We start from the raw sequence: 25,708 nt of genomic DNA, 5'->3' as shown, positions 1-25,708 counted from the left end.
TATAGAATTTGTTTTTTTTTTAATAAATATTTTTATTTATTTTAAAAAATTTTAATTTTCAATTCAACAATCTTACAAGAATCTTAATAAAAATTCAAAACATTTTTACACACACTCAATAACATGGTTCAGCAAACAGCTCTACTTTTTATCTTTATCAGCAATGGATCAATACCATTCAGCTGTTACCCTGAACTGATTTTATTTTATTTCAATAATTTTGGGTTTAATACTTGCAATGATTTAGCAATCTATGGGAGAAACTTAAATAAATCTATACAACAACTTCTGCAAAGAAAGCAACCTTTTCTACCACGAAATGATCATTAAATGATGAGGATCCTTGGGTCAAGGTTAGTTTGGAGTCTGAGATATACAATCTCTATATTTATAAAGTTGAGCCATGTATTGCACTGACAGTGAGATTAAAATGCCAAATTCATATTTACACTAGAGCAAAAGCTTTCTAATATATTACTCGTGTATATGAAACCAATATCATAAGATTAATGAATTTGCTTATTATGTTGCAAAAGGACATCTCAACTATCCTTTATTATTTCTTAATTCAATGATTGTTTTTATATTACTACTAGCGGGAGTACCTGATGTTGCCCGAGTGTGTCAAGGAACCCCAGGGAGATGGGAAGAGAAGTGTTAAAATAAAAAAGGGGGGGGTCTAAACAACAGTAGATAGTTTGGGTGAAGAGAGGTGTTAAAAAAAAAAAAAAGTGGTTGTAGGCAGGCAGGCTCGAACCCATAACGCGAAGGAGAAAAAGAAGGTTAAAAAAAAACGTAATGTCTTCGCCGATGTGCTCATGGCAAAACCGGAAGTCACAAGCATTGAAATTAAGGCTAGTCAATCTAACGGAGACAATGACTTGCGAAAATGTCGACGAAAAAACGACCTCTCCTTGTAGAAAACTGCCCAGTTGAGGGTGAAGGAATTAATGTTTCTGGACAATTTTTCGATATTTGTCATCCGAGATGTTGAACTTCAATCTGTCGCGTGTGTCGAAAGTTTTTGGCAGGCATGCAAACACATACATACACACATTTTGCCTTTTATATAATAAATAACACAATTTACAAATATTCTTTTATATTATACGTAAAGGTTTAGCATTTGAGATGAAAAAAAGTCTTTTCAGTCCTTTCTGATCAATTTACTTTTGAGAATTACGATTATTGGCTTTCTCAGTTTTCCAATGACAATGTAGAAGCACACGTACTACTAATTAAAAATGAAATGTTTGTTTATTCATTGGTAATAGAAACTGAGAAACTACAGAGTGGATTTAAGCCAAACTTAGCAAGAAGATTGCATCTCACATTTATCGGGTCATAGCCTATGTAAAGTTGATCTAAGTCAATCTTAAACTCAATGAAAGGTGAAAGAAGTCGATCGTCATGCAACGTAATTTTATAAATTACTAGCTCTAATTTGCTAGCTCGCTGTCACTTTACAAGTTTTGCTACTTGAAATATTTACAAACAAAATGTTAAAAATAAACGTTTCATTCATAAGTTTGTTGTAAACAAAAGCACTAGGATAAAGAGAGTGGGTGTAGGAAGGTCATACGTGTTGCAGCAGAAGTCAGTTTTGTGTCAAACTTCCAGGAAAATCAAAAAGTGACTGAGAAATTCCATCAGTTTCAATGTCTAATCCCACAACTCATCCGATTCCAAGCTCATGGACTATTATGTGTGAGACGCAGTTGAAAACGATACTAACAATAGTTCCTGTGACACCAAGGATGAGCTGACTGCTAGGACAAAACTGGTATTGAGGCATCTCTTTAAGAAGAACACAATGAAGGATGTGTGAACTATGTTTACATTATACCAGAAAATTGTGATAAAGACTCACAGCAGTTTTTTCGATCAAACTATAGTCAGAAATTTTTCCCCCTTATCTTTCTTGTTTTATCAAAAAAAAAACAAATTGATTTAAAAAAAAAATATGTGTAAGGGCTAGAAAGTTCCTATTAAGCTTCCTAGCTTGACACAAAGGTCAAATTTTGATGTGAGGAACATCCAGCTCTCCAAGGGGCATTCTGAATTGGGACAAAAATTAAATTTCTCTTTCACTGACTGAGCACACATAAGATAATTTCATAAGCAGAGTTTCTTTCCTAGAACTACCCATCTGTGGAATACAATATCGTTTGTCTGTTTCCCAGCTGACTATAACATAGTTGTCTTCAAGTTTAATGGTAATAAATTCCTATTGAGTCGTCCATTTATATAATATAGCCCTATCCAAGTTCCACTGTGACTAATTTTGTTGTCTCATCAGCTACCTAACACTTATCCTTGAATGGCCTCTGGGTGTTGATAAGTGGTGACCTTACAAAAAAAAAAAAAACACTCATTGTTGCCAGTTTTTTTTAAAATCAAATAATAATGTCTTACACAAGTGGACACACATGGGTGAACACTAAAAATGCACATTTTTTTCACACCTGATTAAAGACAAAGTAAACACTTCTGTGAGGATGCTGTCAATCAAGAAAAATAAAGTGCGTGTCACCTTATACCGATAAGGAATGCAGATAATGTTTTTTTTCAAAGTAAACATTAGAAACAACAGACTCTGAAGTACTACCTTGTTTTGCACTAATCTGATAACACTGATATCTAACACGGAATCAAAAACATTGTTATAAATAAAATATTATATAATCAATACTAGCAAGTACCTGTGGAAATTCCACGGTTGTTTTCTTTAACATTTACAATTAATAATATTTATCTTTAAATAAATGCCTGTTAGTTTTGATAATGTATATATTTATAAAAGTGAGAATGTATGTGTGTGTGAGAACATTTCTCAACCTATATACTCAACAACTTTTTGATCTACAGACTTGAAATTTGGTATATAGGGTAGTCAGACATGTGGAAAACTTTATAATTGGTTTTGATCAGGAAAATGGGCTGCTAAGTGATCAAAATTGAAAAATTGGTACGAGGAGGTCATTGGATTTTTATATGTTTGTCAACTGTTTCACAAATATGTATGCGTGAAACATTCACATTACAGATTTCTTACGCTAAGAATAAGTAGGTTTGAAAACACTTTCTAAAGATTATATTAAGCTGGCGTAATGGTGATCGTACTTGACTCACTGTCTTTAGGTTTTGGTTTCAATCTCAGCGCGAGTATTTTTTTTTTTAATACAAGAAGTGAACTGTTTAGAAAAAACATAATACTCACATGCACGTCTCAGTTTCTGAATGAATTAAAATATAATATTTATGCATACTTTAGGACCAGGAAAAGCTGAATGGCATGCTAATATCAAATAAAAATTATCTCCTTTGGTGATCAGAAAATCCTATTTGTTAAAATGGGTGAAAGGTGATAATGTACATATAGATGAAAATAGCATTTTTTTTATAGATAATAAAAATCTATATTATAATTGAGCATTTTTCTCTGTTTGTTGAGTCACTTGCCAAGTGGATGGGTATAAACGTTAATACTAATACTACTGTTAATAATAAACACTTTTCAGCTCTCAAATTCTGGATAAGAATTGCATCAAATTTAACATGAAGTACCCTTGGCATGTCAGGCATGTCACAAAGATATTATGGTTTGGAATTTTTTTTTTAGATGAGGAATGATTATTTGGATTATTCAAACTATTGTTCTTATCAACATTTCGACTGATGTAACTTTCGACCTTCTTCAATTGTGTCTTGTCAAACTTGAAAATCTGTATGAAATTTCAAACAGAATCCTTTAATATAATTAATATTCTCAGTTCATTAGCTATTAATTATGATATAAGCCATTAATCATAATAATAGATTAGAGCAACATTAAAAATATAATATATATATATATATATATATATATATATATATATATATAAAGACAATGCAAGTACTATTTGAAGTTTTTCAGATTTATATAATCATGCCAAATTCTTCTTTCTTTCCTTTTTAAAGTTAATGAGTTTTTATTCTTTTGATGGCAAGGGCGGAAAATAGTGAAAAACTGACATAATAATTATACAATTGTTTCTGTGCTATGAACCAGGTGCTGACAAGAATTGAAGATTTTAATATGCTGAAAATGGACAACATCTTGGAATTTGGAATATAGATTTTTTGTCATTTATTTATGTATATAATTAGTAACATATATATCGTAGATTACACATTAAAAAAAAAATAGATTTAAGGTTTCTAAAATTCATGCCAGAATTGTCTACAAGGACCCATGATGCACAAATAAAAGTGCCAATTAATAATCAATTCCAAGTGACAGTTTTATGGAGGTATAAGGTTTAATTCTCAGTACGGGTTATACTAATACAATTAAAAATCACTTCAAAATATTTGCTCAATTATGGTTAATGGAATAAGAGCAAGCTGTCCACGTGAGTTTAAATAAAGGTTTCCCCGAGTTTGACAAGATGCACTTAAGGAAGGTCAGAGATTACGTCGGACAAAACGCTTTGAGAATGACATCCAAAATGAGAATAGTAGTCAAAATAATAATAGAGCCACCAAAAGTTTAAATTCTAATACTACTATTAAAAACTATTGTAAAAAATTCTACCAAATTTGGTATGAAACAATTGTCATAGGAGGGTGAAAATTATAATACTACTATTGCTACTACTAGTAATATAGGAATGTAATTAAACGTCATCCTTTTTTAATGAAAAGAGATTTAGAAACCAATTTAAAAATATAACAAATTATGATAATTACATGAAAATATTAATACAAGTTTATTTTATTCTTTTTCTATTATGCATTTAAGTGGGGGTTTTTTAAAACAGAACTGAGTCAAATTTCTTTTAACTGACTCAATACTTCATAGGATAGGAGTTAAGTCGTCAATTTTTGTTGCAAGAATCAGATTATTTTCCGTTAACTTCACACCTCTGCTATTATTTTTCTCTTAAAACATTAAATTAGGTTAGGGTTAAAAAAATATTTTTCAAAACACTAATAAATCAATTACCATATTGTTTCAGCCATAAGTTAAGTAGGTATTTTAAGGTTGGAAGGAAGAAGTTTGCATAAATTCATCGACCGATACTTTTGGTATGGAGTTATACTTAAATAACTCAACTCAAGAGTTTTTCCTTGGCACCAAAGCCACTACAGTCTAGACCTAGACCATTGTTGAGGTAGCTTATTCCCTATTGGCTGAGGTATGGTCCTGTGCAGTTCTAGGTGGTCAACCTTCCTAGACTTTGCTTTCTCCTTTTGAGAAAGGATTAGTTTGTTGCTAATCATATGAGGTGCCCTTACCCGGAGATACCAACAGGGCTGCTCAGGCATTTTTTCAGGCCAGAGTGCTGTTCTTCTAGGATATTAACTTTTCAAATGCCACCTACTTCAACCTTGTGTCATATCTTTCCATTGTGGGTAAGAGATAAATAAATCTAAACTTGACATTGTTGTAAGTTGCATGTTTTCTCTTCAGCATTGTTTGTGGTCTTGCTTTTTGAAAGTTAACTAATAATAGCTAAGAATGAGGAACCAAATCATAGTAATAAATTATTGATATTCTTTAATCAAGAAACAACGTTTTATATATTACTATAAAACCCACCTCTCTTTATCCTGGTACATTACACTTGACCAATAGAGAAGAAAAGGATGAAATAATTTTTCTATTGATCAACCCATCATCTTTCTTAATGAAAACGTTTCAACAACATTTTCATTACATGATGAATATACAGAGGTTAAGCAAACTAATTGGAACATATAAATTCAAAGAAATTTGATGGAGGTGCTTTGACAATATCTAGTTTGATTGAAATGGCAAGTGCTTTGATTGAAACTAGATCATTCATTGAAATGTTGATTTAACTAGGTAATTACTTTGGTGGCAGTAGTCTGATGATTCTCTCTTCTCCTCAAAATACCTTTTAATGCTCATCTGTCTGTGTCAATAAATTTATAAGTTTATCTGAAATTACTGCACTTGCAGGGGTTTTTTTTTTTTCATGTTTATCAATGTAGTAGTAGCGTTCAAAAAAAAAAAAAAAATTAAATTATCTTTGTGATCAAGGTTCCCTGCCATATGAGCTCAAATAATTTGCCCCATTTCCAGATCAGTTGAGTATTTTTACGCTAATTTAATAACATTTGAAACAGAATTACTAACATAAAGTAGATAACAGAAACTGATCCACAACGGATATAATTCCTCAATGAAATTTGGATCAGTATTCTTGATATAATAGGTCTTTGAAATATTGGAGTAAAATTTGCGTAGTTTGAATTATTTTTTTGCCTAACCACTGTATATAAGGGAGCAAAGTGGAATTAATGGCAAATTTAGAATTAACTTTTCAATGAATGCATCCACGAGTCAAACACCTTTTCTAGAAAATCAGTTTCCTAACATTGTTACTCAACGAATATGCAACTATAAAAATTGATTAAAAATTTACACTTTGTTAGTGCTAGCACTAATAATCATGTAAAACAATCTCGCAATTAGTGACGTTAATAAAAAAAGAAATAAGAAAACATCTCAAACTGGAAAGTTAAAAAAAGAGAAAAGTATTCATCATTAGAGAAAGAAAGAAAACGTCTAATTATGCAAATAGAGTGATGGTATTTCTTCTCAAATTTATTTCAGATGGTGGAAGGAGTCCAAAAATGCTTCTTTTTTTTTCTTCTTCCTTTTCCCTAAAAATCTGAAATGGTTTCATCCAACATTTTTATTTATTTTTTTTTTACATACTAACTTTTGTGTAACATAACGGATATATATATTTATTTATATACAAATAAATACATATAGATACATTTAGAATAAAGTGGAGGTTAGTTTGCCTGTATTACAACATAAACCATTTATAATGAACTAGCCTGGCTACCCGGCATTGCCCGGGTGTTTGGAGGTGTGTGTTGAGTAAAAAAAAAAAAAAAAAAAAAAAAAGGTGGTAGTAGGTAGGCAGGCTCGAACCTGTACAGCAGAGGAAAAGAATGAGAAAAAAAATAAAAGTGATGTCTTTGCCGTTGGGTCCATCGCCAAACCAGAAGTAGCAAAGGTTTAAATTAAGAGGAGGTGACTTTCGAAAATATCGGCAAACAAAGCGACTTCTCCCTGTAGAAAAGTGGTCAGTTCAGGGTGAAGGAATTAAAGTTCTTAGCCAATTTTTCAATATTTGTCATCCAAAGGGTCGAGCTTCAAAACAATACTGATCTCGTCAAAATCCGTCGCCTCTGTCTAAAGTTTTTAGGCAGACATGCATGTATACATACATACATTTAAACAGACAGGTAAGAATTATATAATAGATTAATGTCAAAAAAAAAATAAATAAATATTCATTGTATACGATTCATTTAAACCATGTTATTTTAATAATAGGTGGTGGTAATTTCCAGCTTCATACCTAATCCTAATGATATTAATAATTGAACAAAATATATTTGATAGGATTTCAACTCATATTCCATAGTCTGTGACAGCATCAATTATACCAATAATAATTGAGCATATTTTGTTTATATAAATATAAAAACAAAATATGCTCAAAGTGAGTAATATTACTCACTTATAGGTGCCAAAACTACTTAACAGAATTAAACATAATTTAGCATGAAGCAGCTTTGGCATAGCAAGTATGTCATAGGGAATCAAAATGATATTACTACTACTATTACCACTTAAACTATTACTTGTAGTTATTTCAAAACATTCACTTTCTTTCTTCATACATACTAGTTAATAGCTAAGTGTAAAAAAATAAAATTTAAAAACATTGGTTTTAAGGCCGTGAATTAATGGTTAATGACTAGGCGTGGTTTACTAATTACCCATTTCAAGAGGGACCCTAAGTGTTTATTTGCATTTTTTTTTTTGGGGGGGGGGGGGAGTAATGAATTTCTTTCTTTGGCTCATTTCCCATTGCCAATATTGAAATATAAGAACAGATATTGTTCAGTTAGGCTTGTATAAATGTACAAAACGCTTTAAGTGCAAAGAATTATTGTTACTCTTTGTAACTGGTACAATTAAAAATGTGACGTCATTATAAAAAAAATAAATTATCAAAAAATAAAATAATTTAGCCCACAATTAAATTTTAATAAACATTCCAATAAATAAAATTTGTTATAATTCAGATTGTGTCTGATTTGGTTCAGCTATTCTTTATTCTTTAATTGAGGGTTTTTTTTTCCAAAAAGTATTTTTTTTTTTACAAGAAATTAAGAGAAAATGTACATCATTGAATGAAACAAAAAATTAGAGATTTCCTGGCATGATGAATATACAGAGGTTAAGCAAACCAATTGGAACACAAATTCAAAGAAATCTGATAGCGGTCCTTTGACAATATCTAGTTTGAAATGGTAACTGTTTTGACTGAAACTAAATCATTCATCGAAATGTTGATTTAACTCGGCAATTACTTTAGTGGCAGTAGTCCTCTCTTCTCCTCATAATGCATTTTAATGCCCATCTGTCTGTGTCAATAAATTTATAAGTTTATCTGAAATTACTGCATTTGCAGTTGTTTTTTTTTTCCTGCTTTTGTTTTTCATATTTATCAATGTGGTAGCGTTCAAAAAAAAAAAAAAAAAAAAAAATTAAATTATCTTTGTGATCAAGGTTCCCTGCCATATGAGCTCAAATAATTTGCCCCATTTCCAGATCAGTTGAGTATTTTTATGCTAATTTAATAAAATTTGAAACAGAATTACTAACATAAAGTAGATAACAGAAACTGATCCACAACGGATATAATTCCTCATAATGAAATTTGGATCAGTATTTTTGATATAATAGGTCTTTGAAATATTGGAGTAAAATTTGTGTAGTTTGAATTATTTTTTTGTCTAACCGCTGTATATAAGGGAGCAAAGTTTTTTGGGGTTTTTTCACTTAAAATTTATGAAATTTAAATGTTATTTGCTATTTAAAAAAATCCAAACAATAATTCATTAGCTACTATTCACTTGCTTCCTCACAAGGGCAGAGTTAGACACAAGATCAGTTTTTAAATGTGGAGAGAATCCAACTCCCAAAAAAGGGAACATTCTGAATTAAAAACAAAAATTAAAGAATTTCTGAAGGCAGAAAAGATGAAGTGTAGTATCAGAACAAATACTACACTTTACTCCTAGTGTAACGTGGCGTGGCCGTTACTTTTTAACTGTGTCGTTACAGTTAAAACCTCTCTCAGACTAACCCCCCCTACGCCATCTGGTACCATCACAAAGGAACAAACAAACAAAAATAAATAAATCCTACTTCAGTATTTTTTTAAAATGCAAATAAAATGCATTTATTTGTGGTTCTTCCAAAACAACGCATTTCATTATTTTTCCAAAGTCTCTTTGCACACACATGTACTTTTTTAAAAATCTCTATCGCCGTCACCCCACACTTCTCGCTTTGACTTACACATGTCCATCTTGCCCGATGCACACTTTTCTTCTCCCTTCACCATATGGAGTATTTTTCTCTCTTTTTCCTGTTACGCAAGTTTGTGTGTACCTACTAATTTGTTTACGTGCTTAAACGACTGCTGCTGTTGCTAATATTTCACACACGCTCATACACGCTCTGTTACACTAGTCAAAAGGCCATTTTTTGGTTGATGTTTTGTTTTAGAGTATATAAGCCATCCTATAAGTCTATTTAATGGTGATAATACCTCTTGAAAACAATTGAACACAAATTGCTATTTTTATCATAGCTAAGGAGGGAGTGTTCATAACTTTCTCGATGATTCCTATAATAAAATGAATGCAACAGACTGGAATGAAGTTAAATTCTACTCAGCCAGTGTGAACACCCAACCTATTACACCACTCTTGCTTTCTTGATCATATGAATAAACATATTTAAAGAAACTGGAATCTTAGGGAGGTAGCAATCATACCAGTTATTATAGGTGCCAGAGGGCTTATGAAAAAGAACCTGAAGTCCTACCTAACTAATATTCCTGGTGAATCAAGTGCAAGAGATATTTAAGGGAACAACGAGGATACTAAAAAGAGCTCTCGGTTGGTTTCAATAAAAAACAGGGGAATGTTGGCAGCCGGTTTGACTGCCCCATATCCAGCATTACAATCTTCAACGAAAGAAAATGAAAAAAAAAAAAAATCAGAAAAAAAAACATGGCTCAAACTATAATATTTGTTAGAACAAAACCAGCTTATATCAGGAAAAAACATGGCTCAAACTAATATTTATCATAAAACCAGTATATTTGTCAGAAAAAACATGCCTAAAATTGTAATATTTGTTAGAAACAAAACCAGCATATTTGTCAGAAAAAACATGGCTCAAACTATAATATTTGTTAGAATAGAATCAGCATATTTCTTAGCAAAAACATGGCTCGAACTCTAATATTTGTCAGAAAATAAAATAGCTCGAACTATATTTGTTAGAAACAAAACTAGCATATTTGTCAGAAAATTAATATAGCTCTAATTGGAATATTTGTCAGACCAAAAAACATCATATTTGTCAGAAAAAAATAAACAGATTTGTCAGAAAAAAAAGCATGGCTCAAACTGTAATATTTGTCAGGACACAAAAGCATCATATTTGTCAGACAAAAAAAAAAACAGCATATTTGTCTGAACAACAAAACATGGTACAAACTTTTAAATTTCTTAAATTTTTTAACTAATCTCTTCCTCCTCTCATTCCTCCTACTTTCCCTTGCTCTCTTCTATCTGCAATCATTCTACTTTCCTGGGTGATACTAACTCAGACAAAGTGTGAAAAGAAAAAAAAAAAACTTCAGTCACTACATATCCTTTCAAGCTTCAAATCTAAAATAATTCATCAAGCAGAAATTCCTGTGTTGTATCATAAGCCTAGGTTATTGTGTTTACAACAAAATTACACCCAAGTAGATTGCTAGTGAGAGAAAACAACCTTGAGAAGGAGAATCTTGAAATTTTAAACTGAGAAAGATATTTGCACTATCTCTATGACGTAAATTGCAGTGAAGTGCCATTAGTAAGTCTGATAATAAAATAACAAAAACAGACACGTAAAAAAAACAAAACAAAAAACATCCTCTCAATAAAGTATGAATGTTTTGCATTGTTTTCGTATCTATTGATAAATGTCAGATACAATGTCGTAAAAATTAACATGTCTTCATATATAAATCGTTGACATTTCTAGTTGCTTTAGTTAATCAGGGAAAAGAATTGTCTTTGCTACAAAATTCGTTTATTCTGTTCGAAAAATAGTAGTGTCGAGCTTACATGAGAACAAGAAAGAATGGCCACGATATCTCTTGAAATCTTTGAAATCTCGACAATGACTTAAAAATAAAAAATTATAAAAAAATAGTGGTAGAAACTCTACCAATAATTGTCATGGCAACTTAAAGCTGTTAAGATGAAACTTAATTATCCTTATTAGTTTAATGTACTTGAAAACATAATTCCCTTTCATTTGATATGCAACAAGGCATATTTTGTTAAGAATTTCTTTAATAGTGTCATGGTCGCCATGTTTGATTTTTCACGGTGTAATAATAACAAATGATAATAGCGATCAGAATACTTTGTATGATGATAAAGTCTTACCTCCCATTTTTTTTAGCTGTTTTTATGATGTTTCTACTCAAAGCCGTTAAAATTAAAAATATACTAATTAGTTTAGTGCACTTGAAAACATTATAATTGCAATTTTTACAAAATTTCCTTTCATTTGTTATGCTACAAGCCATATTTTGTTAATAATTTCTTTGAATAGTGTCATGGTGGCCATCGTGGATTTTACAGTCACCATCTTGGATTTTTCATGATGTGATAACGATAATGTCCATCAGAATGATACTTCCTATGATGATAAAGCCTTACTTACTGTTTTTCTTAGTTATTTTTATGATGTTTCTACTTAAAGCCGTTAAAATGAAACTGAAATGTGCTAATTAGTCTGTAAGTTACCAAGTGAAATACAGGCAACTGAACCTTCATGATATTATGATAATATGTTCAAAATTTCATCATAATACCTTAAAAAGATCTGAAGGTACAGCTTTTTAAAGATGGGTTAGTTTGTAAATAGTGCAAATTTCCTACCATTTTCAGTCACAAGCTTATATGCATTTGAATAGGACTGACTTGAGGCAAAATATCCAGTGAACCATGCACTTTGATACTTTGAATGGTTTTAACTCCAGTTCTAATGGTCCAATTAAAAAAAAAAATTAAGATGATATTTCTTTATTTTTTATGCACTTTTCAATAATGCTTGATTTGAGTTTATTCGATGTAAAGAAAAAAATGGTGTGGTATTGCTAATAAACGACACTTTCTTATGGACTCCAAAACAACTGATCCGATTTTTTTTAATTTCACAGACATGTACTTTATGTATCTGGGAGTGTTCTTAGATAAATTTTGTATTCTGATGCCTCCAATAAGTATTGATAATCCAAAAACTTTGATAAAAAAAAAAAACAGTCCAATTTTGATCAAAGATGCAGTGGTGAGTCTCAGACTAGAGCATGCAATCAATTGATTTGATTGAAAAATGGGTGATTTCACCAATTTTAATGACAATAAAAGTATTGGAAGTGTGGCATATTTGTTGATCCTGGGCAACATCAGGTCTCTTTGCTAGTAATCTAATAAAAGATTTTCTGATTTAAAAGAGTAATTTTAAATTGCTCTATTACAATTTAAAGCAAACATTTTTTTTTGCAATTGTGTTGATGTGTTGAATAGGAGAATTTGAGAAACCTGACAGAGATGAGTACTTGCACTAGTTTTAATATAAAAACACAAAATCTTACACTGAGATAAATAAGATCGTTTACTTACCTGATCTTTCAGCATTCACCTTGTATTGATAGTATTGGTAATATTCACCACCAAACAGAAAACTGAACTTGGCATTGTCCTTCTGTTTCTGTTTGGTCATCTGTTCAAATTCTGGACCATTGCGGGCAACAAAATTGGCCAATTTATCAATTATGTTTTTTTGTTCAACATCTAAAAAGAAAAAAAAAAAGCAATAATTAAAAAAAGAAATAAAAAGAACTGAATCTAAACACACACAAAAGACTCAATATTTTTTCGCAGATAGAACTTTATAATAATAATAAATCTGCTTTATCTTAACACTTGATTGTAGTAAAACATCACATTTATCTATATATACTAGTGGAAAACCTGACATAGTGATATGGGACAAGGAGAAAGAAGCAACCCTTGTAGAAGTTAGTGTCCATAATGATGCTGGGTTAAACAGAGCTGAGAGGGAAAAGATAACAAAATACCAAGATATTATGTATGACATGAAAAGAAATTGGAATCTTGGGAAGATCTCTATCATTCCAGTTATTATAGGAACAACTGGACTCATGGAAAAGAATTTCAAAACCTACCTGACAAATATACCTGGTGAACCAAGTGCAAGAGAGATTTAAGCAATTGCATTTAAAGGGACGGTTAGAATCTTAAAAAGATCTCTCGTCTGATTCACTAATTTAATACAATTACATTCAATAACCTTCTTGATGACTGTAGTATATGGAGTGTGAGATATAGCCCTCATAAAGTTATTATTTGAATTGGTATTCTTGGCTATCCGATCCGTCTTCATCTCACCCTCTGATCTGTACAACTTACTAGTCCACACCCAGTTCAAATAATTGAAGAGGTTCAAAGAACCACCACTAACATTAGTGAACATGGGTTCATTGTGAGTCTCCTTTGTACTAGTATCATGTACAGGTTTTGTAGTAGTAGGTTTTTCAAGATAACCCATCATACACCATCAACTCAATACGTGAATGATAGATGTATCTGACATCATCATTATTTGTCTAGGAGATTTACAATAGTAGTTACAATCACTAGATGGCCTAGCTGAGTGTGTGTTCCATCCCTCCCCGATTAGGAAGCCTCCAAGATCCCCATCCCCTCTTACCTGCAATTTTTGTTTTCACCCCTTCCTCTAAATTTTACCCATCTTGGAGAAAAAGAAATACAAACTAACCTCCATCCCTTACCCACAAAAATTTTCTTTTCTCCATTCACCCCCATCTAGAGGGCATCCCCACCTAGAGACTGACCCGCAGAAGCGAGGTTCCTTTTACAAACCTAGTGGAACGGGCAGTCTATCAACTAGACGGGGTTGGGAGGGTCCTACTAATCACCTTTTGTTTTTTCTTCCCCCGCCCTCGACACAAATGAATTATTGTACCATTTTATTGTTATCTTTTTTGTTTTTACACGTCAATAAAAAATGTTTTAAAAATTGGGAGTTACTAGGACGTCCCCCAATATGAAAGGGTGAATGCGGTATTATGGTGAAAGAAGATACTAGCTGGGAGAAACTTTTGACTTTGTTTAGTTCTGGAGTGACAAGGATGACCAACGACCCCCAAAATCCTCCCTTTTGAGTTGGCCATGTGCCTAAGTTTTTTGTTCATCGTTGATTTTGACTGTATTTTTTAACATGAATAAAAGATTTAATATCTCAAAGTGTAGTATCTGTTCTTCAGATGCTGCACTTCCATTTCTTGTTCTCTTTCGGTGGAGGAGAAATCCTTCACGACTGAGACAATTTTTATTTTTGTACCTTTTCTCCATGTTAAAAAACGACCCTGGTGTCTAACTCTGTCCCGTGGGGAGGCATAGTAAATAGGTACAATCACTAGATGAGAATTTCATATGTACAACTTTTGGAATGGTACATTTATAATACGTCGCTTTATGATAGGACCTGGTAACCCGATACCATGAAGAAACCTTCCTCGGTTCACAACTAGACTTCCATACAGCATGGAAGTGGTTGTATGTGTTCCAAGTGTTCCCCTTACACAGATCTTTTCTCTCAGCAGGATGATAAATTATAATGCCCTTACGTAACTTGATAAAGTTAAGAAATTTGTTACCAGCTACTGAAGTTGCATATTTATCAGCATCATGTATGTCCTTGTAGTCATCATATGGAGAAAAAAAACAAACAATTGTTTGTAATAGATACGATTTGGCATGAAATAAGATTGAATGGAAAGATATGGTATTTTTCGACAAGAAATAATTCTAAGAGGGTTTTTCAAAATGTATTTCTCACACTAACAATAAAATCAAAATGCCTTATTTCAAGTTAATTCAATTTTACACATTAAAGAAACCATCTTTTTTCGTATACTGCTTATGCATATATGATACCAGTCTCAATTGATTTGCATATTGATTTTGAAAAAGGACATTTTATTAATAAAGTATGATTTGCAATTCTTTTTTAATTCAGTGATTTGTTTCATTTTAATATAACAAATAGTTCTTATTTTATTTCCTATATTTGTGTTCGGCATAATCACGTTGACACACCGGTTCCCGTCAGATCACCGAAGTTAAGCAACGTTGAGCCTGGTCATTACTAAAATGGGTGACCAATTTGGGAAGTCCAGGTGCTGTATGTAGGAGGACGTTGACACCTCCCTGCAAAAAGTTGCAAAAACCAAACATCGTCATCTCCCCTAATGGGGATATACATGCGACTGGGGACCTCTTCTGAATTTCATACTTCCATGAAACTTCCTCCTTCGGAGGAAGCCGGTTTGTGTTCAAAAGTTCCTTTTTTTTTTTAGAGCGAGCAGTTTCATTTTTAATAAATTGTAATAATCTATTATATAAATCTCACCTGTCTGTTTAAATGTATGTATGTATGTCTGCCTAAATGTATGTATGTATGTCTGCCTAAAACTTTTCTCAGAGGATCGGACCAGGTCAAAACCGGTACTGTTTGAAAGGGCAATGACTTGGTCGAATAATATGTGAAAATTTAAAATAAAAAAAGGTCAATTATTTCCTACAGAAATGGACTTCGCAATGAGGAGGGTAGCAAATAGTCGTTCCTTCATGACAATTTAGCCTAATACACATGCACAAAAAACGTTCTTTCTTGAATTAGTTTAAATATAAAAAAAGAAAAAAAACGATGTTACTTTGCTGACACAATTGTAGAGTAGTGGTTATAGTGACAGCATCGTTGTCTTAAGGTTAAACTTCGCACCGACATATCGGACATTTTTTTTTTTTCCATTTTTAAAGTTTTAATATTTAAACAGGCTAATATTTTCCCTTTTTTTACTTTTCCATCACGTTTGCTGTTTTTTTTTTTGTTTTTATTCGTATTTTTCCGATTTTTTAAAGAAGTTTTAACATTGAAACAAGGTTATTTATGCCATTTTTTTCGTTTGCTTATTCTTTATTTTCCATTATATTATTGTTTTGATTTACCCCTCCCCCACATCTCACCACACCCGGGCAATGCCAGATACCTCCCCTAGTCTATAATAAAAAAGGCAAAGCGTGTGTGCGTGTGTGTTTGTATGTCTGCCAAAATCTTTCAACACACGTGATGGATCCTGACGAGAATGGTATAATTTTTAAGTTTGACGTCTCGGACGATAAATATCGACAAATTGGCCAAAAACAGTAATTCCTTCACCCTCAACTGGACACTTTTCTACAAAAAGGGGTCGCTTTTTTCATCAACAGTTTTGCAAGTCATCATCTCCTTTCAATTGACTAGCCTTAATTTCAATGCTTGCGACTTCCGGTTTTGCTATGGACACATCAGCTAAGACGTTACTTTTTTTGTTCACCTTTTCCTCCTTTGTGTTACGAGTTTGAGCCTGCCTGCCTACTACCATTTTTTTTTAACACCTCTCTCCACCCGGGCCGCCTATTGTTGTTTTGATCTCCTCTCCAGGTTAAACTACTATTTTTTTGTTTTAACACCTCTGCTGTTTCGAGGTTCCTTACTACACCACCTTGACACACCCGGGCAAAGCCGGGTACCCCCGCTAGTCTATTATAAAAAGGGCAAAAATCTGTGTGTGTGTGTGTGTGTGTGTGTGTGTGTGTGTGTGTGTGTGTGTTTATATGCCTGCTGAAAACTTTCGACACACGCGACAAACAAAGACAAAGTTGGTATCATTATAAAAATCAGACTGTCGAAAAAATAATATTGAAAAATTAATCAAAACAATTAATTCTGAAGTGGGTGAACTGGCCGGTTTTCTGCAGAGAGGGAGGGGGTCATAAAATTTCATCAAATTCTAATGTTATTATTACATAATTTAAACTAAATCCTATATAATTATGTACATTTGAAAAAATGCTGAATCATGTCACCAGAAATGACATCAGCTTTCTGTAATGGCGATTTTTTTAATACTTTCATAAAGTTGAAGGTCAGACTATATTATAACACAGAATAAAATACTGATTTTCAAGTAAAAATATTGGTATTCACGTGATTATTGCGTTTCAAATAGTAAAATATCAAAGTATCATGAAAATCGATGAGGAAGAAAAAAATTTATGATTGAAAATATTTACCGATACGAAGATCGAAATACCAGTTGCTATGATTTAAAAAAAAAACAAAAAAAACAATCAATTTTAATATGAAACTCGAAACTGCTCTCATCATTTCTAACTTAGAAGTGAAAAAGCAAATAGAAAAAAAAATCTGATTAAAACCTTAGTACATCAAGCTTTGTTGATTTGCTCTAGTGTAACATAGCATGGGCGCGCGTATGCAAATGTATGCAAAATGACGTCACTGGTAGGGAAAAATAAAGACGGGAAGAACGTTTGGAATCACGTTAGAGGATGGGTGATGTTCAACACAATTACATGAGTGACGTCACAGCAATAATGAAAGAATGAGGAAATAAATGTTGTTGTTATAAAGAAAAAGTGAGTTCTTTTCTATTCTTGGTCTCCTTTGCGACTGAGATTACAACGTTTTGGTTCCCAGACTACGTTACACTAGTACTAAACTAGATGCTAAACTACAAAACCACTCTATTTTTTTAATTGCAGATTTGACAACTATCTGTTATTTTGAGTTCAGCTTAGTTTGGCAATTCATCAGCAGGACACATGCCACATGGCACACGATACGATCAATTTACTGAGAGAAATATTTGATGAACAAATAATTTCATGAAATGGACCTGTCGATTGGCCACCTCGTTCATACAATTAAACCCCATTAGATCATTTTCTTTGAGGATATGTAAAATCACATGCTGATAAACCAAACATAATAAACCACTTGTAAGACAACATTTGCTGCGTTATTGCCAAAATACAGCCTAATTTGATGCATAGATTTTGTGAAAATTGGACCTCTAGATTATATCATATATGCGGGGCTACATGCCCAAAATTGTATTTAAATTACAAATGCCAATAATTAATCTTTGGAATAAACCACATATCTGTATGATAAAAATACTTTTCTGAAATTTATTTTAATTTAAAGTTTGTGGCCTCTAAAAAAATTTTTTTAAAATAGTTATATATATACATATATATAGTAATAAATAGTAAATATATATATATATATATATATATATGCCAATTGGGCAGTCACGAGTTCGATCCTTGTTAAAAGTTTAGCCATGCTGATGATGGGTGATACCCAGAAATATGTGTTCATGGATAACTTTTATGCACATAAAAACTATTTAATAAATATTTAAATATTTAATAAATAAAATTAATAATAACAAAAAACATGTCAAAAAAAAAAGGGGGGGGGTGATAAAAATAAACAAAGGGCAGATAACTCTCTCAATATTTAGTTAAGCGTAACAATTAAATACATCAGAATTGCTAATAAAAAATAAATTAAAAAAACTCAATAGATCTTACATTTAAAAGCAATAAAATCGTGCATAAAATTTGACGGGGTATCGTAGCTCAGTATAAAACATCAGGCTGCCGATTGGCCAGTTACAAGTTCAAACCTTGTTAAAAGTTTAGCCATGCTGATGATGGGTGATACCCAGAAATATGTGTTCATGGATAACTTTTGTGCACATAAAAATCTATATTTTTATAAAGTAATAGGGTTCGTGTGTTTCTGTCTGTGTGTACAGCTCTCCATCATCAACGAAATATAAAGGAGGTAAGAGGGTAGATCTCTCCTGGTAGAGAAACATTAGAACCCATTTTAGGATGTTTCCGTTATGGGAGACATAAGAATCAATGCCTAATTTCTTTATATACTAGTCTACAAACCACCCCCATATCGAATGACTTATGTTCATTTGCATATCACATTATATTAAATCTCTTTAACTAATTACCTCGACCTTATTACATATTGGAAATATTCTAATCATTTCAACTGTACTATTTACAAAATCTATTTAACATTTAATTATTTAATATATTTTCATTTAATTTTATATTCGATTTATTTCACTTTACGTATATTATCAAAACAATTCATTGGCGAGCAAATTTCAATTTCGTTCCGTTTTAATCTTTTATATTTTACTTGCCAATATAATTGAAAGAATACAATTCAACTATCGTAATTTTACATAAATAAACAAAAACAAATATTTTAAAATAAAACTTTATTAAAAAATAAATAATTTTATTTTTAAATGAAAAAAATCAATTTAGTAAAATAATTGTATTAAACACCCCCAGCCTTGTCAGCAAACCTGTAAACCTATAAAAGTTGACATTTCGAATGTAAACAGTGATTTTTCGATTTTCTTAGCGCTTGCCGCAATTAAAGACAATTAAAACGGAACTAACTTTATTTCCATTCTATTTTTAAACAACCCCCAAAACATAACGCTCTCTTCCAGTTATAGCCAATTTTTTTTTAATTAAATAAAACAGGTCAAAATAAACAGATAAGCGCATTTTCTTTTACATTTTTCTTACAACCATTGTCATTTAACCAACTGCAGGATATCGTTACTTTTGTGGGGTTGTTTTGAAAATGGCACGGAGATTATAATTTCGTTCCAATTTAATCTTTCTGGTCGAGCCTATTTCGAAAGCCTGTTTATCATAGATTTGAACTACAAATAATTTATTACATTTTGATTATTACTATCTTAAGACTTAAAGCTTATATTTATTTCATTTTTCTATTTATATATTGAATTAGTTATTTCCAGTCTTATTTAAACTTAGTGCTTTCTTTAAACCGGATGAACCTTTTATAAAAATATGAGTTTAACGTAAAGAACACGAACAAGGTTTTATTCAACTGAATTTCTTCCAGTTTACTAACAAAATATATAAATTTAAAAGAGATATAAATAATAAAATAAAAAGGTTATGTAATTTAAAAGAAATACACGTACTCACAAAAGCAGAACTTTTTTTACACATTTTTTTCTTTAAAACCATAACAATGAGACTAACAATTACCTAGATCTTAGTAATTATTTGTTTTAATTGTACTGTTTACTTAGTTAACCTAAGTTGGTATTACATTTATTTTACATTTACTTTTCTTTTTAATTATTACTTTTAGACTGTGACGTTTACACCCGGAAGTAATGAGTCACACGTAGGTCGCTTTTATTCATTCCTTTTGGTCAAGATCAAAGTGTAGTATCTGTTCCGGCAGATACTGCAAGCTATGACTAGCTATGACTAGCTATGACTAGCAAAGACCAGATGTGGGGGCAACCCCACATGCCTGACCTTTAACCAGCTCCCATTTCCCACCTCTCGGGAGCTGGTCCCCTTTTTCCCTTCCCCCGCCCTTCACTCCTCACATTAAAAATTGGCCTTGTGCCTAATTTGCTCGGTGGGGGAGCAAATAAATACCATCTGTTCTTCAGATGCTGCACTTCATTTTCTTGTTCTCTTTCGGTGGAGGAGAAATCCTTCACGACTGAGACAATTTTTATTTTTGTACCTTTTCTCCACGTTAAAAAACGACCCTGGTGTCTAACTCTGTCCCGTGGGGAGGCATAGTAAATAGGTACAATATAATTGTTTATAATTGTACTATTCAGAAATATTATTTATAGTTCGTCCATTTCAGTTAGTATACATTTCCTTTACGCTTAATTAATTTACAATCATTAATATCGTTAAACAATTCCGTTTAAAACCGAAATTATGCCACCCAAACGAAGTAGAAACGAAAGTGAGGAAGAAAGAATGGAAAGATTGGAAGCTAATAGACTAAGAGTTGCTGCAATTCGCTCCAATGAAAACAATTCAGATAGAGAAAGACGTCTAGAACTTAACAGGATACGTCAAAGAGAAAGGAGAGCAAGACTGTCAGATTTGGAAAGAGAACCCCAACGTGAAGCTGACAGAACTAGACATGCTGTAAGGCGGTTAAATTCATCACAAGATGAAATTCAAGAAAGGCAAAGATATGCACTGGAAAGAGAAGCAATATTACGATCGAATGAATTATATGAGGTAAGTAGACGTACACAAGAGAGTGGCTCAACGACATCAGAATGAATCGGAAACCCAACGAAGCTTTCGCCTATACCAAGGGCAACAACGAGAGGCTGCATGGAGAGAGAGTATGACTTTGCCCCAGCAATTGACAGAAAACGAGGCAGCTAGACAACGAATGACTGCTTTGAGACACCATGAAATAGAACACTGCAATAGAAAAGGATTGCTCTACAACAAAAATGACTCTCTCACTACAGCTGATATAGGAAAAATGGACAAAGTATGTCAACATTGCTCAGCTGTAAAATTTAAAGGAGAAACCCCTGGTTGTTGTTGTTCTTCTGGCAAAGTTGTGCTTGATAGCTTTCCACCACTGCCTCAGTTGCTTCAAGATTTGCTCTCCGGCAATGGTCCCATCTCTAAAGATTTTCTGCAAAATCTACGCAGTTATAACAATTGTTTTGCAATGACATCATTTGGTCACAAAATTGCGGCAGTACATGGGTGGAATCCTTCTTTTAGAATTCGAGGCCAGGTTTGCCACCAGATTGGGAGTCTTTTACCACCTGAAGATGAAACAGCAAAGTTTATTCAAGTCTACTTCTTGGATAGTCTGGAAGAGGAACTACATAATCGGGGACGTGACAGTAGACTCAATAGAGACATTCTCCAAAGTCTGACTGAATTTTTACATGAGAACAACAGCTTTATTTGTCAGCTGAAAACAACAAAGGAGAGGATTGAAGAAGAACACTTGGTAGAACATAAAGTTGTCATAAGGGAAGACCGAAGGCCGCAAGAAGAGCATCCACGGCGATTCAATGCTCCAACAACAACGTATGAGATTGGAATATTAATGGAGAATGAACCAACAGCTAACCGGGATATTGTCTTGCGTTTTAGAAATGATACATTAAAATGGATCTCCGAACTACATCCCCTCTATGATACTTTAATGTACCCGTTAATGTACCCCTATGGTTCTCCATCTTACAACATCTACATGAAGGCATCCAATGGGCGAAAAGTTACCCAACAGCAATTTTATTCGTACCATTTAATGACTCGGCCTGGAAACTATTTTCTCTGGTACCGAAGGCTATTTCAACAATGGCTGGTGGATGTGTACTGCAAGATTGAAACAGAACGTTTACAGTTCCTGAGGCGTGAGCAACAGACCCTGAGAGCTGACAATTATAGCAACTTGAGAGATTCAATTCTTAGGGAGGATGGGAATCCAGAACAGTTTGGTCAACGAGTTGTACTTCCGGCAACTTATACAGGAGGCCCTCGATACATGTTTGAGCGTCAAAGTGATGCCATGGCATATGTTCGGCGAATGGGCCGAGCCGACCTCTTCATCACGTTCACAACAAATCCAAAGTGGACAGAAATTACAGAAAATTGTCTTCAAGGGCAAGACCCTCAGGATCGTCCAGATATTGTTGCCAGGGTTTTCAGGCAGAAGCTAAAAAAGTTACTTGAATTTATTAAAAAGGGAGGATTTGGCAGGTTGAGGGCTTTCCTGTACAGTATTGAATATCAAAAAAGAGGACTGCCGCATGCACACATCCTCACCTGGCAGGCCCCAGAGGACAAACTTCTACCAGAAAAAATGGATCTCTGCATATCTGCAGAGATCCCTGACAAAGAGGAAGATCCTGATCTTCATGCTAAAGTGATGGCACATATGGTGCATGGACCTTGTGGACCATTTAATCCAAATTGTCCATGTATGATTGACAACAAATGTTCCAAAAAATACCCAAAAGAATTTCTTCAGTGTACCAAGCAAGGCCAAGACTCTTACCCCAAGTACAGGCGAAGAAAACCAGAAGATGGAGGCCAGACTGGTACAATAAGGATGAAGAGAAATGGTCGGTATGTTAATCAAGAAATAACAAACCAGTGGATTGTTCCGTACAACAAGGTCCTCCTTCAGCAGTTCAACGCTCACATTAACGTAGAAATTTGCAGCTCGATCCAAAGCATCAAATATGTCCTCAAATACGTGAATAAAGGATGTGATCAAGCAGTGTTTGAACTACAAAGAACTGATGGAGCAGCTAACCAACAAGGCCAAGTACAAAGTCACATTGTGGATGAGATCCAGCAGTTCCAGAATGCAAGGTATGTCGGCAGTTCAGAGGCAGCCTGGAGGATATTGGAACATCCCATCCATGAACATTTCCCCCCAATTGTACAACTTTCTGTTCATCTTGAAAATGGGCAGCGTGTCATGTTCTCAGCTGATACTGCTCTGGAACGAGCCCAAGGTCCACCGCCTGCCACAACTTTGACAGCATTTTTTCAACTTTGCCATGAGGATGACTTTGCAAGGGGTCTCAAATACGTAGAAGTCCCTGAGTTTTACACTTGGAACAAATCGACAAAGAAATGGATGAGAAGAATGCGTGGGGTACAAGTTGAAGGTACTGAAAATGATGATGTATGGAAGGCACCATGTATTGGGAGAATCTACACGATTAGTCCAAAAGCAGGGGAGTGTTATTTCTTACGCCTGTTGCTCAATGAGGTTGCTGGTCCAACTTCATTTCAAAATTTGCGAGCATACAATGGTCAGGTGTTTGAAACATACAGAGCAGCGTGCTTTGCTCGAGGCCTTCTAGAAAATGACCATCACTTGCATCAAGCAGTAGGAGAGGCAAGTGCCACTCAATCACCTTCAAATTTGCGAAGCCTATTTGTGATAATTTTAACAGCCTGTGAGCCAAGAAATCCTCTTGAGATCTGGATGGCTTTTCGTGATGTAATATCTGAAGACATTCTTCACAGATACAGGCAAGAAGTTAACAATCCAGAAGCAGATTTTAATGAGGACATCTACAATAAAACTCTTTGTCTAATTGAAGAAAAAGTTCTCCTTATGTGCGGTCAACCATTGGCAAGCTATGGATTACCTGCACCAATGCAAGGGAGAGATGAAAGACTCGCGAGAGAGTATCAACGTGAAGTTACTTATAATCTTGAAGAACTTCCCTACAAGCAGAAAATATGCAAGAAAAACTGACCGATTCTCAAAGAGAAGTTTACAATTCATTCATGGCAATGTTGAAAGCACAAGGTGAAATGAACAAAAACATGATGTTTCTTGATGCTCCAGGTGGTACGGGCAAGACTTTTGTAATCAATTTGATCCTTGCAAAGATTAGATCCATGAGAAAGATTGTGCTTGCAACAGCATTCAGTGGCATTGCTGCTACTCTACTACAAGGTGGCCGCACTCTTCACAGCACTTTTAAAGTACCCTTGGATACTCATCGAATGGATCAGCCAGTTTGCAAAATTACTGGTAACTCAGCCTTGGCAAATGTAATTAGAGACACCTCTGCAATCATTGTAGACGAAGCCCCAATGACGCACAAGAGTGCTTATGAAGCAATTGACCGAACACTGCAAGACATCACAGGAAACAAGAATCCCATGGGTGGCATTCCAACCTTATTTTGCGGTGATTTCCGTCAAATCCTCCCAGTGGTTAAAAATGGCACAAGGGCTAACATTGTCAATGCAAGTTTGAAACAATCCTATCTCTGGAGGCACGTTATAGTGAAGAGACTGACTACTAATATGAGAGCCTATATCTCTGATAACACAGCTGCAGCAGACTTCTCAAAATTGCTTCTCCAAATCGGTAATGGTCAGTTTCCTATCACTTCTTCACCTGACACAATTAAGATTCCAACTGCGCTTGGTAAATGTGTCGGTAATCAGAAGCAACTGAAAGACAAAGTGTACCCAGACCTGCAAAACAATGGAAAATCACCGGATTGGCTTGCTGAGAGGGCTATTATTTCGCCATTAAACAGCAATGTGAATCATTTGAACAATTCAATAATGGATGAATTTCCAGGAGACACAAAGCAATACAAGTCAGTTGATTCGGCTACTAATGAATATGAAGCTGTTCACTACCCTGTGGAGTTTTTAAACTCTTTGGAGATATCTGGAATGCCTCCACACATTTTAAATCTCAAAATTGGATCGCCAATCATGATTCTTCGATCCTTGGAACCGCCAAAAACAACAAACGGAACCAGATGTGTTATCACCAGATTGCACACCAATGTACTTGAGGCCACCATTTCCTGTGGTCCCTACAAAGGCGAAACCGTTCTACTGCCAAGGATCCCCTTAGTTCCATCGGACTCAGTACTTCCATTTAAATTCCGGAGACTCCAATTTCCTGTGAAGGTGTGTTTTGCAATGAGCATAAACAAAAGTCAAGGTCAGACATTTAACACCATTGGCGTAGACTTGACATCAGACTGCTTCAGTCACGGTATGTTCTACGTCTCCATCAGCCGGACAGGAAGTTCAGAAAAACTCTACATTCTGGCTCCAAATCAAAGCAGCAGAAATGTAGTTTACCCTGAGGCTCTTTAGTGAAAAGTTCGAGAAATGGATATGAGGAAAAACTGACATGATCTGATTGTGGTAAGTTTTTAGTATTGAATGTGCAAGATAAAATTTAAGCAAGAGTTGAAAATGA

General features: G+C 33.7%; 1 protein-coding gene and 1 pseudogene across 7 annotated transcripts in view; one reads left to right on the top strand and one right to left on the bottom strand.

Annotated features, from left to right (window-relative positions):
• LOC145280100 (calcium homeostasis endoplasmic reticulum protein-like) overlaps positions 1-25,708 on the bottom strand; it is a 401,340-nt gene that overhangs the window by 345,861 nt on the left and 29,771 nt on the right. For all 7 annotated transcript variants that reach the window (XM_080131828.1, XM_080131829.1, XM_080131832.1 and 4 more), the window contains exon 2: positions 12,802-12,972. In XM_080131828.1, the coding sequence (XP_079987954.1) occupies positions 12,802-12,972 (171 nt within the window). The remainder of the gene's footprint in view (positions 1-12,801; positions 12,973-25,708) is intronic.
• Positions 15,298-15,416, top strand: LOC145280632 (5S ribosomal RNA; annotated as a pseudogene).

Source organism: Euprymna scolopes, chromosome 7 (genome assembly GCF_053919585.1).
Source record: "Euprymna scolopes isolate OS-2025 chromosome 7, ASM5391958v1, whole genome shotgun sequence".
In the NCBI taxonomy this organism is placed as follows: Eukaryota; Metazoa; Mollusca; class Cephalopoda; order Sepiida; family Sepiolidae; genus Euprymna; species Euprymna scolopes.
The sequence above is the reverse complement of the archived record's forward strand: the minus strand, read 5'-3'. Positions and strand labels throughout refer to the sequence as shown.